We start from the raw sequence: 17,377 nt of genomic DNA on the forward strand, positions 1-17,377 counted from the left end.
CTTTGTTCCCGAATGAGAAACTCAAGAGTTCCTTGTTCTTCAGCTTCTTCAGCTCTGGAAGCAGAGATATCTCTCTTTCAGAGCAAATTATATTACAGACAACGAATACATCATCATTCCAACAGACCCGTCAGTCGATCCTAACGCAGAAGGGCCAACTTTTGCAATTCCTAATTTGACCACCAGAGGCTCCAGAAGTGAGACAGTCGAGTAGTGTGTAGAGGAAGAACCGGACAAATGCTGTGACAAAGCTGAAGTAGAGCAGCTAACGTCTGAGAGGCTGTTAGAAACGCCTACCGCCGTAGAAGGGGCGGATGCAAAGGTAGCAGAGGTTGCTCAAGTGTTCAGTGATCCAGTGTGGACCATGATCCAGTTTCTGAACCTCAACCAGGTCTGTCCCCCCGAAGATCTCCGCTTAACCCTTTCATATTCAGGAGGTGGAGACGTGCAACAAAGAGCTGTTAGTGCAAGCGATGCATCTCCGGATCAGAGCTCTTGAAAAGAGTTGACCCGTGTCCATAGCTAATTCACCTCAAAGCACACACGTTGACGTCAGTAAGCACACCACGTTAGTTCCTTCGTTTAGGTCAGACGTTTGATCTTATTTTGGTGCCTTTGAGCACATGGCTACTGCACTAAATTACTGTTGGTCTCTGCCGTTGCAATGCTAACTCTAAAAGTGTGTTTAAAACGGTGTTTCACGCCTACGAACTTGTCCCTGAAGCAAATGGACAAGGTCTTAGAAACTTGATTATAACGTATAAAAATGTGTTTCCTCTAAAAGTTACACAATCCCCAACTGCTGAACGGAGACGCACATCGACATTGGTGAGTAAAAATGTATGTTCCGCCATTGGTGATGACCGCAAGTGTTTTCATTGCCATAAGCAAAGACACCTGATCGCAGCAAGCCTTGTTCTAATAAGAAAAGAGAAAAGATCTAGGATCCCTGGTGGTGTGGGATCTGTTTGTTTCAGACATGCTCACATCAGACACACTAACCTTTGAGATGCTCAGACAGTCAGAGCCAGCAGATCTAGCTCCGCCCCCTATTGTGTTTGCTCTCTGTTACATGCAGTGTCCGCCCAAATTTGTCCAGAGTTGCCCAGGTCTTTAGTCCCTTCTTCCTGAGGGTTGTCCACATGTCCTGAGGGTTGTCCACATGTCCTGAGGGTTGTCCTGAGGGTTGTTCACATGTTCTGAGGGTTGTCCACATGTCCTGAGGATTGTCCTGAGGGTTGTCCACATGTCCTGAGTGTTGTCCACATGGATGTTAAAATCAGCAACAATGATTCCACGGTTAAATCAACACAGATCACAGACAGCAGTTCACTGAAATCATCAGATAAGTTTCACAGTATTTGCATCAAACATCGAGTGCTTGTCTTGGGGGAACGATTTCATCAGACTTTAAAGTCTATGTTGTCCAGGTCTGTCTTGAGAGGGATGAGGGTCTTCCACTTTTGCTCTTTGCCATCAGAGAGACCGCACAGGGATCTCTTGGATTTAGTCCTGCAGCTTTAGTCTTTGGTCGTGCGGTTGGTCGTCCTCTTCAGCTTCTCAAGGGAAAATGGTGGACGGAAACATCTCACACTGAGCACAATGTGCTAGATTATGTCAGTAGTTTTCAGGAGCGTCTTCATCATGCGTGTCAGTTGGCACAAGAGTTGTTGTGTTGTGATATGACATCGATGTAGACGATCAGAAGCCATTACTACCAGACTGGACGCAACAGGGTCACTGGTCCAGCTGACTGGCACACTCTTCTTTGGTTTTACTGGGTTGGCTGGAGTCCGCTCCTGCGAAGAAGACGTGCAGGTCCAAACGTGGGCCTGTTGGAGCAGGGAAACATCTAAAACATGCAGGGCAGCGACCCTTGATGGCCAGAGTTGGGAAACACTGGTCTGTAACCATTTTCAGATTTCTGGATGTTCCTGAGTTTGTTCCGGTCCATCTGATTCTCTGTCAAGAATTCAGATTTTAAGATTTAATTTATGATGATTTCTTTCTTTAAGGTAAAAATGTGGTTGAAGGACACTTTGAAGAATTTGGACTCCAGTGGGCTGAAGGAATTCCACTGGCACCTGAATAATGCAGATCAATCAGAGGATGGTTTCAAACCGATCGAACTGTGTCATCTGGAAAAGGCGGACAAATTGGACACCGTAAATCTGATGATGCAGAGGTTCTCCTTAAAGACCAAAGAGGTGGCCGAGACAATTTTAAAGAAGATGAAAAGAAATAAAGGTCTGTTGTAGAGAAGGAAAAAACACAAAAACCATCTTACTATGAAGATGTTATCCTGTTTAAACAATAACTGATAATAATATGTTTCATTGACCTCCAACAGACAGCTCATCATAAAGTTACAGCTAATCAGCGGATGTTCAGATCTTGATTGTTTTTAGAATTAAGTTGTTGAGTGAACTTCATAAAACACTAAATCTCTGTCTTTACGTTACAGTTTGTAAAAAGCAGCTGAAGTCTAAGCTGAAGGAGAAGTACCAGCATGTGTCTGAGGGGATTATTAAAGCAGGAAACCCAACCCCTCTGGAGCAGATCTACACGGAGCTCTACATCACAGAGGGAGGGACCGGAGAGGTCAACGAAGAACATGAAGTCAGACAGATTGAAGCAGCTTCCAGGAAACCAGACGGAGCAGAAACAGCCATCAGACAGGAAGACATCTTTAAACCCCCACCTGGAAGAGATAAACCAATCAGAACGGTGATGACGAAGGGAGTGGCCGGCATCGGGAAAACAGTCCTAACACAGAAGTTCACTCTGGACTGGGCTGAAGGCAGAACCAACCAGGACATCCAGTTCCTGCTTCCATTCACCTTCAGAGAGCTGAATGTGCTGAGAGAGGAGAAGTTCAGCTTGGTGGAACTAGTTCATCGATTCTTCTCTGAAACCAGTGAAATCTGCAGCTTTGAAGAGTTCCAGGTCGCGTTCATCTTTGACGGTCTGGATGAGAGTCGACTTCCTCTGGACTTCCACAACTCTACAATCGTCAGTGACCCCAGAAGCTCCACCTCAGTGGATGTGCTGCTGACAAACCTCATCAGGGGAAACCTGCTTCCTTCTGCTCGTCTCTGGATCACCACACGACCCGCAGCAGCCAATCAGATCCCTCCTTACTGTGTTTCCATGGTGACGGAGGTCAGAGGGTTCACTGACCCACAGAAGGAGGAATACTTCAGGAAGAGGATCAGAGATGAAGAGCAGACCAGCAGAATCATCTCCCACATCAAGACGTCACGGAGCCTCCACATCATGTGCCACATCCCAGTCTTCTGCTGGATCACTGCTACGGTCCTGGAGAACGTCCTGGAGAACGTCCTGGAAACCAGAGAGGGAGGGGAGCTGCCCAAGACCCTGACTGAGATGTACATCCACTTCCTGGTGGTCCAGGCCAAACTGAGGAAGGTCAAGTATGATGGAGGAGCTGAGACGGATCCACACTGGAGTCCAGAGAGCAGGAAGATGGTGGAGTCTCTGGGAAAACTGGCTTTTGAGCAGCTGCAGAAAGGAAACCTGATCTTCTATGAACGAGAACTGAGAGAGTGTGGCATCAATGTCACAGAGGCTTCAGTGTACTCAGGAGTGTTCACACAGATCTTTAGAGAGGAGAGCAGCCTGTACCAGGACCAGGTCTTCTGCTTCATCCATCTGAGTGTCCAGGAGTTTCTGTCTGCTCTTCATGTCAATCAAACCTTCATCAACTCTGGAGTCAACCTGCTGGGGGAACAAAGAAACACCTTCTGGTTGTTTAAAACAAGAGCAGAGACTGACCTATATCAGACAGCAGTAGACAAGGCCTTACAGAGTCCCAACGGACACCTGGACTTGTTCCTGCGCTTCCTCCTGGGTCTTTCACTGGAGACCAATCAGACTCTCCTACGAGGTCTGTTGGAACCAAAACAAAGAAGTTCGCGGGACAATCAGAAAACAGTTAAATACATCAAGGAGAAGATCATTGGGGATCTGTCTGCAGAGAGAAGCATCAACCTGTCCCACTGTCTGAATGAACTGAACGATCGGTCTCTGGTGGAGGATGTCCAACGGTCCCTGAGGTTTGGACGTCTCTCCAGAACTAAACTGTCTCCTTCTCAGTGGTCGGCTCTGGCCTTCATCTTACTGTCATCAGGAGATCTGGAGGTGTTTGACCTGAAGAAATATTCAGCTTCAGAGAAGGTTCTACGGCGGCTGCTGCCGGTGGTCAAAGCCTCCAAGAAAGTTCTGTAAGGACGAACACGGACACATCTGTTTTAGTTACAATCACATGTGTTCATGGAGGAAACCAGTTAAATTCACTGTACAACTAAGTTCAGGTTCATGTGGGACCAGTTCTCATCAATGATTAATCTCAGGAAACTTTACATGCAGAGAAACTTTACATACAGAGAACTTTACATGCAGTGATCAGTACTTATTGATTATTCGTTGAAATAATCAGCATGCATTGATATTATATCCTACATTTCTTTGTTAAATGACATAATCAACTTTTAAATAACCTCATGATCTCTCTTTAATCTCCTCTGCAGACTGAGTGGCTGTAACCTCTCAGGGGACATCTGTGCAGATCTGTCCTCAGTTCTCAGCTCTCAGTCCTCCCACCTGAGAGAACTGGACCTGAGCAACAACCCCCTGCAGGATTCTGGACTGGAGCAGCTGTGTCCTGGACTGGAGAGTCCACACTGTCACCTGGAGTCTCTCAGGTCAGAATCCACCAAGTGTTCAACTGGTGACCGTTACAACTGTTTGTTTGGTTGTTTTATCAGATCCCCGTTAGCTGCTGACCTTTCACAGCAGTTTCTCTGGGGTCTCCTCACAATCATCAGCTTAATTACAACATTATCATTAATTAAAATACATAAACATACATGCTCACAACTCAGAGACAACAGACACTAGGAAACCTCCTTAAAGGGAAAGTTCCGTTTTTTACAACCTGGACCTTATTTCTGGCATTTTTTATGGTCGTATACTCACCCAGAGGTGTTTGGTGTCATTTGGAGTCCTTCGGAAGATATTAGGAGTTTTGTGCGAGCCGCTTCTCCATATAACGGTAGTGAACGGGGCACAGCGGGACACAGACGATGCAGCGTCTAAATAACACATGATTGCCGCGAAACTCGTTCATTTATTTTATGAATCACTAGATCTGCTTCCAGGACCTGTTGTCTACATCCGGGGCTGTGTGTGTAACAAGGAAATCAGTTTGTAAACAAGACCTCTGAACTCATGACGTCATCTCTGTGCGCGCGTCCCAGACAGACAAAACGTTACAAAACGGTACAAAACAGTAAGGACGTCCATCATATTCAAAGTCGTCGTCCACAACCTCAGAATTTGACAAATATTCAGACATGTTTCAAATAACTAACAGTAAACTAACAGTAATAGCGTGAGGTTTCTGTAGACAGAGCTGTATCTGCGATGCGCGCACAGAGATGACGTCATGAGGTCAGAGGTCTTGTTTACAAACTGATTTATTTGTTACACACACAGCCCCAGATGAAGACAACAGGTCCTGGAAGCAGATCTAGTGATTCATAAAAGAAATGAACGAGTTTCGCGGCAATCATGTGTTATTTAGACGCTGCATCGTCTGTGTCCCGCTGTGCCCCGTTCACTACCGTTATATGGAGAAGCGGCTCGCAAAAAAAACCCTAATATCTTCCGAAGGACTCCAAATGACACCAAACTTTTCTGGGTGAGTATACTACCATAGAAAATGCCAGAAATAAGGTCCAGGTTGTAAAAAACGGAACTTTCCCTTTAAAGTCAAATACAGCATTATAATCAGCACAATGGCATTATGACTCTATATTTCCTCTTTTGAAAGTCAGGATTTACATTTTCTCATCACACTCTCAAACAAGATATTAAAGGTATTGTGACATCATTTTTAACATGCTTTTAACACTATTAAAAGTCTTGGCCAACATCCCTCAAATGTGTCTAAAAGAGTGTAGCAAGAAAAACTTCACTCTAGTACTCCATTCCTGGCTTTTTATTACAGTGTTTTTTTGCACCGTGCAAAATGCTTCCTTTCCCCCCTTTCCTGTCAATCATTGCTCCGCTCCTCCTCCAAACCTCCTCCTCCTCCAGCCATACGCTCACAGCGGCGTCGGAGAGAGCCGGGAGCGACAGGCGAAGCATGCACGGAAAAGCAGCAGGGCGAACCACAGCAAACAATCATAAAAATAAAGGCATGTAAATAAAGTGTCCCCTTATCTTAAGTCCAGTCAGTGGCCGCGGGTCTTCTTAGCAGTTTTCCTCCGGTGATTAGAACAGAAGAGGCTGTAAACAGCTCCGTGTTAAGCCTGATTTATGGTTCCGCGTTAAATCGACGCAGAGCCTACGCCGTAGGGTTCAGCCGCGTAACCCTTCGCCGTAGGTTCTGCGTCGGTGTAACGCGGAACCATAAATCAGCCTTTATGGTGCGCTGGAGAGGAGAGGAGACAGGGAGCTGGGTGGAGGGGGCGGTGATTTAGCGGGCCCTGACGTCACGGCCCGCCACCAAACCAGGTGCGCCGTTTTTGCATAGTTATGCAGAAAATCCCAGAAAGCACACAATACACTGAATGTTAAAAGTTCGTTGTTTTTTGGGTGTAATTGATGTCAAGACACCCAACAAAACACAAAAAATCAAGAAAAATGTGTTTTTCATGTCACAATCCCTTTAAGAAAAATCTAATGAACAGCTCAATTTAAAAAGAATAAAAAGTATTTTCAATTTTTCAACAACACAACAACTCTCTGGACAGTGTGAGATAGAACAAACAATCATGTGCTGTTCACATTTTAACACTCCCCACCCCCTTCAGCAAAACTACACACATTTGTTGAATTAGTCTGATAAATATACAGGATTCAATCATTCTTATCTTTAACTAAAAGTAAGATATTAACTGATAAACTCAGTTGTAACAGAATTATTAGGTGTTTGCAAGTTAAGTCAAATTATAAATGACACATTACTAAAAGTAAAGTATTTTAATATCTTCTGCTCTCAGAAAACATCATTTTAACTCTTTATAACATACAAGGATCATTATGATAAAAACCTCAGGAATCCTGCATAAATGATATAAAACTGGACACATGATATAAAGTCCAGCAGTTCTCCACAGATCCATTCTGGTGTTAATAATTGTTGCTAGATCAGCTTCTGATCTCTAAACTGCTGCTTTGAACAATATTTTACCATCAACACCAATCAAAAGGATTGGTGTGTGTGTTGGTGTTTTCATCTTAATCTAGTGTCAGACTTGGACCAGAAAAGCTCAGGATGTTCAGTAAAGAACTCCTGCCTTCGCTTTCCTGCATCTGGGTCCTCACCTCACGAGCCTGACAGAACGGAACCACCAGTATGGACCCAGCGGGAGAGAGTTCCGCCTTCTGGAACATTGTATATTGGGAGGCGGAACTCTCTATTCCTGGTTGGCGGCACCCGGATGAGCTGGAATCCCCGGATGAGCTGGAATCCCCCTTCCGGGGAACACGCCTGGCTCGGCGTGGGCCCTGGAGCATCCAGGCTCTGGAGCGACGGCGTAAACGCCAGCCCCAGCTAGCCGCGGTTCCGGCGGTGGTTTTGGGCGCGTCGTTGGTGGTGGTCCCGGACGCATCAGTCCCTGCTCCGGTGATGGTCCCGGACCCCCCGCACCCAGTGCCCCGGACCTGGGTTCCCCCGCAGCCGGCTCCTCGTGTCAAGGTTCCCCGCCAAGCCTTCCAGGCCCCACGCAAAGTCTTCCAGGCCCCACGCCGAGGCCCAAGCCTAGGCCTCGTGGGCGACCCCCCGTGTGTTGGCCTGAAGAAATGTCTCCTTAAAAACATGGAAATGATGAATATTGTTCATTTATTCATCGTTTATGGAAGAAAACAAGTTCAAATTTTTACATCAAAACTCAGGTTAAATAAACTTTTACCTTAATTTAATATTTACATAGAAAGACTGATATTTGAATTCAAATTCCATCAAAACTATTTCTGTCATTAAAAACTACATTAAACCCTGGATCATCACTTAGTTTCCATATTTTGACAAGTATTTGGTTCTAGTTTTCCTGTAAGGATTCAGATTTGTACGTTTTTGTACCATCATGCATCTGTTCTTCATCAATCAAATGTATTAATCAGACAAAAGTTTTCTGCAGCAGTTCCAGATCCATCACTGGAGAAGAGATGTCTTTCATGAATGCTGAATAAACACAGACGTCCTCCTGTCCTGAAACTCTTTCTCTGCTCACAAAGTCCTTCTAGGAATGAAAACTTTATCGTCCAAAACATAATTTACAAACAGACGTGGTATTGGGACAGAAACCCGTGACATGAATGGACTTTACATGGTCTAGACTGTCGTCCTCATCACTGACTGTATTGAAATCAGAACAAACTCAGACTTTTCTGATCATCAAGTCAATAATACTGAAGAGAAATATACGCAGACTATTGATCACATGTGTGACATCAATATGAACATCAGCCTTCATAAAGTCCATCACCTTTCTAACTCTCATCTGTATGGAACATTTATAATGATGAAGATGATGCTGAATTGTAATGTATCTGTAAAAGGATGAAGATGATGCTGAATTGTAATTTATCTTTTATTCTTTATTCAGATTGCAGCACTGCAGGTTGTCAGGGATCAGCTGTTCTTCTCTGGTCTCAGCTCTGAAGTCCAACCCCTCCCATCTGAAACTTCTGGACCTGAGTGGGAACAACCTGCAGGCTGCAGATGTGAAGCAGCTGTATGATCTGGTGAAGAGTCCAGACTACCAGCTGCAGACTCTCAGGTCAGTGGAGGTTGGACTCGGTTCTGCTGCTTCCAGCAGTTTTCTACTAAAACCAGTTAGTATCAAAGATCAGTGTTTCCAGTGAAGCTGCAGCTTCTCAGCAGCTGCTTTCCTCATGAAGCTGTGAGAGGAGGATGATGACAGGCTGCAGGATTGGACAGAAACACAGAAACAGCAGTCGGCCAATCAGAGGGTCCAGTTTGTTGTAGACCAGTATTGTGCTGGTGTTCACGTGTCCACAAATAAAGGTGTATTCCAGCTGATGGCCTTCCAGGATGTTCAGACACACAGCTGCTCCACTGCAGCTCTGAACTCTGAACCCTGGATGTGCTGATGGAGGGATCTCTGCTAACACTCCTTTATCTGCTCTTTTCTTTCTTCTTCCCTCTACAGCTGATGGAGGGATCTCTGCAAACACTCCTTTATCTGCTCTCTTCTTTCTTCTTCCTCTACAGCTGATGGAGGGATCTCTGCAAACAGTCCTTTATCTGCTCTCTTCTTTCTTCTTCCCTCTACAGCTGATGGAGGGATCTCTGCAAACACTCCTTTATCTGCTCTTTTCTTTCTTCTTCCCTCTACAGCTGATGGAGGGATCTCTGCAAACACTCCTTTATCTGCTCTCTTCTTTCTTCTTCCTCTACAGCTGATGGAGGGATCTCTGCAAACACTCCTTTATCTGCTCTCTTCTTTCTTCTTCCTCTACAGCTGGAGATGATGAGAGTGTCCAGGACGGACGAATCGTGCCCTGATCGTCCCCAGAGTTGAAGCAGCACCAGTTTGTGTGGGCAGACTCTGATTGGACCGTGATGATGATGAAGATGAAGATGAAAATGGACACAGTTTCAGCTCAGTTTGTTTCTGTCTTCCAGCGTTTTACAAACTTCTCAAATATATTCATGTGTAGTGATGCACAGAAATTAAAATTTGTGGCTGAAACTGAAAATAATAATAAACACTTGGCCGAATACCGAATAATACTGAACAATGGTTCTTTCGCAGATTTTAATTTATTTTGCCAATTTTTTAACCATTGCATAAATAAAATAAATGTGCAGTTAAATACCCGCCAGTCACAATTTGTCTTACTGTACTTATTGTATTTTTTCTCATAATCCTTTTTCATTTTCTCCCATTCAAATCCAATAAATTGGGTCGCGGCTTTCCCAACTCCAACTCAGCCTGGATCATTTCTCGCGTTCTCTGCTTTTTCCCACATCCAAGTAGTGATCTGACATGCTGACATGTTCACTGCATTTAACACTGCCCCCCTCTCACTCCACGCTGTTCGCTGTTTGATTGCGTTATCTAAACACGCCGTTATTATTGTTCGTTTTTTTCCCCACTTATTCCACCGAACACCGAAAGTGTTTTTTTGCTATTTTCGGCCTAACAATTTAGGGTTACTGAACATTCGGTGCATCACTATTCATGTATTTCAGTGGCAGCCGATGTAGTTTTCTCCAGGGGGCTGTACCAAACTCCAAGATAGACATATACCAAAAAGTAGGAAAATTATGTACTAAAGTATCACTTCTGTATTTGAATAGATGAAATCAACATTATCATGACAATCAGGGTTTTATTTTTTGTACATATATTTTGTAACAAATGCATCAATTTAATAGAATACAGAGATATAAGGGATATAAATCAGCTTTACAGTATATTAGAGCCATATATGAACAAAGTGATTATATAATTTAGATTTTGTAACATTTGATTTTACTGTATGTTGAGTAATATGCCGTTTTTAATATCAGTCCGCAAGGTTCTTGCTTAATATTACTAATGACTGCATCTTTCTCATTGGTTACGTATGAATCACATGATGTTCGTGTATTTTGTTTTGTGAAGCTATGGAATCGAGGGAGCACACTAGTTTTGACCGTGATTGCATGATAATATTATTTTGTCGTATAATCGCACAGTTTTTGTTTTTTGCAATTGAAAGAAAGGTTTTTCAATAAACTTTTGAAATAAGAACACGGACTGTGACGTTTCATTGAAGTTCAGCTACATGCTTGGGAACTATAGCTTAGTGTGCTTTACCAGAAATTAGACGGAGCCACACTTACACAGTAAATATGAGGTAATATATAAAAACTAATTATTTTATGTATTGTGTTCATTTAATTTAAGGGAAAATGCAAATTAACATATCACCTCTATAAAAGTAGATGGTTATATTTTACACAGTCTATTCTAAAGCCTGAATTATGGTTCTGCGTCAAATCAACGCTGAGCACACGCCGTCACCGTGACGCCGTCATGAACCTTCGGACTTCTCCGTCACTCCATTTCTCCGCGGTGCAGTTCCCCCGCGACCTCTAGGGGGTCGCAATCTTTTCCTGAATGGTTTATCCGACTTTTCCGGTCACAGTGAATCAAAGAGATAAGGACAACTATTGTGCAAAAAAACAAAAAAAAAAAAAAAAAAAAAATCACACACACACGAAGAAAAGGGCGCTGAAAGTTCACGACTGCTTCAAACCGGAAACCGGAAATGCGTTGCTTTCAAGCGAACAAATCACAGCCCTTTCAGTCTGCTTTTGGTCTGCGTTTGGTCTGCGTCGCCTCCACGCAATTTTTGGGAGGTGCAGGTCAGTGACGGGGTCAGTGACGGTGTCAGTGACGGTGTCAGTGACGGTGTCAGTGACGGGTCAGTGACGGTGTCAGTGACGGTGTCAGTGACGGGTCAGTGACGGTGTCAGTGACGGTGTCAGTGACGGGGTCAGTGACGGGGTCAGTGACGGTGTCAGTGACGGGTCAGTGACGGGGTCAGTGACGGGGTCAGTGACGGGGTCAGTGACGGGGTCAGTGACGGGGTCAGTGACGGGGTCAGTGACGGTGTCAGTGACGGGGTCAGTGACGGGGTCAGTGACGGGTCAGTGATGGGTCAGTGACGGTGTCAGTGACGGGTCAGTCACTGACCCGAGAAAGTAGGGAGCAAAAGTCTGACCAGGACCAGAAGAGAAAAGTTCAGCTTTACTTTCCAGATAAAACAACTAGAAATGTTACGTTCAAGCATCACAGGGAATTAAAGACTGAATCGGTGATCGATTGATAGTGATGTCCAGCTGATCAGGTCCAATCTGTTTCACGCTGAGCTTCTTAGGAAACGTCATCTTCCCTAATGGGGTTGTTTTAAGTGACTTCACTGAATTTAATTTATTTTTCCATTTTGCTTCTTCCTCCACTGTCCGTCTCCAACTCCCAGTAAAACTCTCTGCTGCAGCTTGTGACAGTCGAGCCCTGACAAGTTCCTCTCTGGTCTGGAGGAACTAGTTCCTCTCTCTGGTCTGGAGGAACAAGTTCCTCTCTGGTCTGGAGGAACTAGTTCCTCTCTCTGGTCTGGAGGAACAAGTTCCTCTCTGGTCTGGAGGAACTAGTTCCTCTCTCTGGTCTGGAGGAACAAGTTCCTCAAATATGTATTTTGTATTTTGTCTTGGTTCACATTAAAACTCGTAAGGCCTGCAAAGAAGTCTCCGTCATCAGATGAACTGGCACTGGCGACATCTGTCAGCGAAGGATCCTCCAGGTGCTTCTTGATGTAGTCCATTCCAGAAATACAGGGAAGGTGAAATACCATTAGTACAGCTGAAATACCAAAAATAATATTAAAGCTGCAAGCAGCGATGAACGGGCCCTCGCACTCATGGCCACCGCCCCCCATAAGCATATCAGAAATGACACCACCCACGACTCTCTATGTCAAACCATTCCAAAGTCATAGCATAAAATAGCGCCAACCAATCAGAAGAAGGGGCGGGGCTAATTTTCACCAATTATGGTCAATGACTCAATACCGAGTCCGATAACACCACCCATGACTCTCTATGTCAAACCATTCAAGAGTTATGGTAAAGAAAAGTTTTCTAGGGGGCGCTGTTGAGCCGTTAGGCCACGCCCATTAATGCAAACCATGAAATATCAAATTTATCGCCAGGCCTGGCTAGCATGCAAAATTTGCTGACTTTTGGGGGAACTATCAAATATGGACCAATGAGATGAAAGGGGGGTGCGCGTTTTGGTGTCTAACGTCGCCACGGTAACGCTTTTGAAAGAGAAAAGTAATGCGCCTAGTCGCAGGATGGAGACGCATATTTTGATGTATAACACACCTGGGTGCACGTTACGGTTCGGGCCGTATTAACTGTCGAAGGCATGGCATAAATTGCTTGATTAATTCAAAATGTTCAAAAAGGCCGACTTCCTGTTCGGTTTCGGCCATGGCGCCAAGAGACTTTTCTTTAAGTTGCGCCATGATACAGGTGTGTACCGATTTTCGTTCATGTACGTCAAACCGTATTGTGGGGCTTGAGGCACAAAGTTTTCTAGGGGGCGCTGTTGAGCCGTTAGGCCACGCCCAATAATGCAAACCATTAAATATCACATTACAATATCACCCAGTTTCATTGTAGCATCATCTTTTGTCCAAGTAGTTTTGACGTTGATTTGATGCAGAACCATAATTCAGGCTTTATGGATCCGTGTTAAATCGACGCAGCCCTACGCCGTAGGGTACGGCGTAGGGTGGCGTAGAGTACGCGTCGGTGTAACGCGGATCCATAAATCAGCCTTTACGATAATACAATGGTCGCATTGCGTAATTGGGCACGCGGTACATTTAAAAAAAATAATACGGTAGTTGTATGGACAATATTTATGAATTACACAGGCACATAAGACATACCTTAACGTGCACCTTGAGGTTTGAGGGCGAGTTGCTGAACGCAGACAGTTCCTTGTTTGCAGGCGCACACACGTTTGCAGGCGCACCTTCTTCACAATCAGTGACAGAAGTCGTTGCACTAGTGGCAATGACTTCTTCTGAAGAGGAATCCATGTCCAGGTCGGAATCTATTCTTTGCTGAGTTTGCCTTTCTTCTGAGAGCGTGTGTTGTTCCTCCTCCATTTTCAGCACTGGTTGTGTCTTAAAAGTAGCCACGCAGCTGAACTCCTCCCAACTTGGAGCGCAGCCCCTTATAGGCTACTCTATGAGCGCAGCCCCGGTGTGCTGTTCTCACGGCAATAGCCTACATTTTAATTTAATGTAAGACTTTAATTTGTAGCGAGTAACGACGTGTCCAATTTTAAATATAGCGGATTAAAAGTACGATTTTTTCCTTGAAAATGTAACGAAGTAAAAGTAAAAGTACAGAAAAATAAAAGTATCAATAAAAGTACAAATTCTCAAAAATCTTAATTAAAAATCTTACTTAAGTACAGTAACGAAGTACTTGTACAAGTAACGAAGTACTTGTACTTCGTTACTTTACACCACTGCAAATGGCACTCCCACATCCACATCATCTTTGCCCAAACTTTCCTTCGCTGCCTGATCTACCCTCTCATTTCCCTCCACCCCTACATGTGCAGGTACCACTGTGTCCACTAGAGGGCAAATAAATGCATTTAAATGCAGTAACTTATATGTCCACTAGAGGGTAAATGAATGCATTTAAATGCAGTAAAATATATGTCCACTAGAGGGCAAATAAATGCATGTGCCCTCTAGTGGGACTAAACATTAAGACGGTGGAGGAGTATAAGTACCTGGGTGTTCACCTCAATAATAAACTGGACTGGTCACACAACACCGACGCCCTGTACAAGAAGGGCCAGAGTCGACTCCACCTGCCGAGGAGACTGATGTCCTTCGGTGTGTGCAGGGAGCTCCTAAGGACTTTTTATGACTCTGTGGTAGCATCTGCTATCTTCTTTGCAGTGGTCTGCTGGAGCTGCGGGAGCTCGGAGAGAGACAGGAAGAGACTGAACCGACTGGTCAGGAGGGCTGGCTCGGTTCTTGGTTGTATCTGGACTCTGCCGAGGAGGTGGGTGAGAGGAGGATGCTGGTCAAGCTGAACTCCATGGACAACCCTCTCACCCCCTACATGACACTGTGGGAACATCGGCAGCTCCTTCAGCCAAAGACTGCTCCACCCACGCTGCAAGAAGGAACACTACCGCAGGTCCTTCATCCCCACAGACATCAGACTGTACAATCAGAAACTGTAGCCACCATTGTGCAATAAACCTGTCTCTTTAAAAGTGCAATAACCACTAATACCTCAAATACCTCACATATTTTTGGAAATATTTGTAAATGTTTTGTAAATATCCGTTTATTTTGTGTTTACTACAGTGTTGTTCTCGTTCACGAAAACGGAAACGAAATATGTTCGTCAACGCCCATTTTTCCCCGGACTAGACAAAAAACACGTGTATAAACAATAACTAGGACTAAATCATTATGCAAGTTCGTTGACTAATAAAAACTAAACGAAAATATAGTTCACAAAATAAATAAAATCTATGGTCATTTTCGTTCACAAACAAAGACGATACGAAATATATAATTATAATGAACGTATCACTTCCTCCTGTCTCTTTTGCCATAGAGCGCCGCTGTGCGTTCGCAAATGCTCACCGGGACTGTCCGGGAGCACAGTTGTCTATCACTTTGTATTGGCATTGTGCTCAGGGTGCATAGAACATACCCTTCCCCCACACACTCGCACTCACACTCACACATAAACAAACACACACCCTTTTTGAAGTTACCGCCAGCGCAGCATGCAGCCGCAGCTGCACACGTTCTCGACGCGGACATTTCATTTCATTAAATAAAATAAAACGGTAACATGCTTTGCACGGGGATCGGGAGAAAGAGAAGGGAAGACGTCTGGAAACATTTTAGATACATTGACGTCGAAGATAAAACGGAATGCTTGATTTTAACGGACGGGGAGCAGTGCGGTCATAAGTTGAAGGGAAAGAACTCTACAAATCTGAAACGACACATCTCCATTTACCACAAAGAAATCAAGGTAAGCTAAGTTAACATAAGGTATGTTGCTGGTTGTTTACAACATTAAATCAACGTTGTGTTGTTGAGTGTACTGTCAGCTTAATGTTACTACAATAAAACCTACCCGAAAGTAGTCTACTAGTTAGTGTTTGTGTGTGTGTGTGTGTGTGTGTGTGTGTGACCTTATGACATTATGAGCAAAGGCTTTCAAGTGCCACTGTTTTCATTCATTCACATGGTTTTTGTGCAGAAGTTCAAAGCCCCTCTAAGATTATTTTGTATAAATGCACACCACACACACTTACATAAGAGGTCCATAAACACAAATAAATCCAAACATGGGGCATTTTGAATCACATGAAAGGTGCAGCCATAGAGAGAATCATAACAAACTCCGGCTTTTTGTTGAGTCGTTTACACAGCTGCGACTGCAGCCAAAGTTTATAAAACCTGGCATTTAGAGGGTTAAATCTTTAAAAAATCATGAATATTTGATATCAATACTTAGGTCAGATATTGGTGAAAGAAATGAGCTCAATTAAAGTAGAATATAATATTAATGTATAATATGTTTTAAATAATTGTCAAACTAAAACTAGACTAAAATGCAAATAGTTTTTGTTGACTAAAACTAAACAAATAAATTCACGGTTTCATGGACTAAAACAAAGACTAAAATGCTCGACTTTTAGTCGACAAAAATGTGACTAAATAAAAAAAGGATGAGTTCGACTAAATATGACAAAAAATAACAACGGCGATTGAAACAGGACTAAGACTGAAACAAAATTTAAAAATAGCCGACAAGAACAACACTGGTTTACTACTTTAAGTGCGGCAATTTATATGTCCACTAAAGGGCAAATAAATGCATTTAAATGCAATAATTTATGTGTCCACTAGAGGGCAAATAAATGCATTTAAATACAATAATAAATGTGTCTAATAGAGGGCAAATAAATGCATTTAAATAAAGTAACTTAAATTTCCACTAGAGGGCAAATAAATGCATTTAAATGCAATAATTTATTTGTCCACTAGAGGGCAAATAAATGCATTTAAATGCAGTAACTTATATGTCCACTAGAGGGCAAATGAATGCATTTAAATACAATAATATATGTGTCTAATAGAGGGCAAATAAATGCATTTAAATGCAGTAACTTATATGTCCACTAGAGGGCAAATAAATGCATTTAAATGCAGTAACATATATGTCCACTAGAGGGCAAATAAATGCATTTAAATGCAGTTATGTATGTGTCAACTAGAGGGCAAATAAATGCATTTAAATGCAGTAACTTATGTATCCACTAGAGGGCAAATAAATGCATTTAAATGCAATAATTTATGTGTCCACTAGAGGGCAAATGAATGCATTTAAATGCAATAATTTATGTGTCCACTAGAGGGCAAATAAATGCATTTAAATGCAATAATTTATGTGTCCACTAGAGGGCAAATAAATGCATTTAAATACAATAATTTATGTGTCTAATAGAGGGCAAATAAATGCATTTAAATGCAATAATTCATGTGTCCACTAGAGGGCAAATAAACGCATTGAAATGCGGTAATTTATGTGTCCACTAGAGGGCAAATAAATGCATTTAAATGCAGTGACATATATGTCCACGAGAGGGCAAATAAATGCATTGAAATGCGGTAATTTATGTGTCCACTAGAGGGCAAATACATTTAAATGCAGTAACTCATATGTCCACTAGAGGGCAAATAAATTCATTTAAATGCAGTA

At 43.2% G+C, this 17,377-nt stretch overlaps 1 protein-coding gene across 2 annotated transcripts in view; it reads left to right on the forward strand.

Moving 5' to 3' along the window:
- LOC133462729 (protein NLRC3-like) overlaps positions 1 to 10,793 on the forward strand; it is a 51,294-nt gene extending 40,501 nt beyond the window's left edge. For both annotated transcript variants that reach the window (XM_061744128.1, XM_061744129.1), the window contains exons 8-12: positions 2,016 to 2,247; positions 2,465 to 4,244; positions 4,551 to 4,724; positions 8,637 to 8,810; positions 9,516 to 10,793. In XM_061744128.1, the coding sequence (XP_061600112.1) occupies positions 2,016 to 2,247; positions 2,465 to 4,244; positions 4,551 to 4,724; positions 8,637 to 8,810; positions 9,516 to 9,525 (2,370 nt within the window). In that variant the 3' untranslated portion in view covers positions 9,526 to 10,793. The remainder of the gene's footprint in view (positions 1 to 2,015; positions 2,248 to 2,464; positions 4,245 to 4,550; positions 4,725 to 8,636; positions 8,811 to 9,515) is intronic.
- Positions 10,794 to 17,377: the final 6,584 nt, after the last annotated feature.

This window comes from Cololabis saira, chromosome 16, assembly GCF_033807715.1.
Source record: "Cololabis saira isolate AMF1-May2022 chromosome 16, fColSai1.1, whole genome shotgun sequence".
Lineage (NCBI taxonomy): Eukaryota > Metazoa > Chordata > Actinopteri > Beloniformes > Belonidae > Cololabis > Cololabis saira.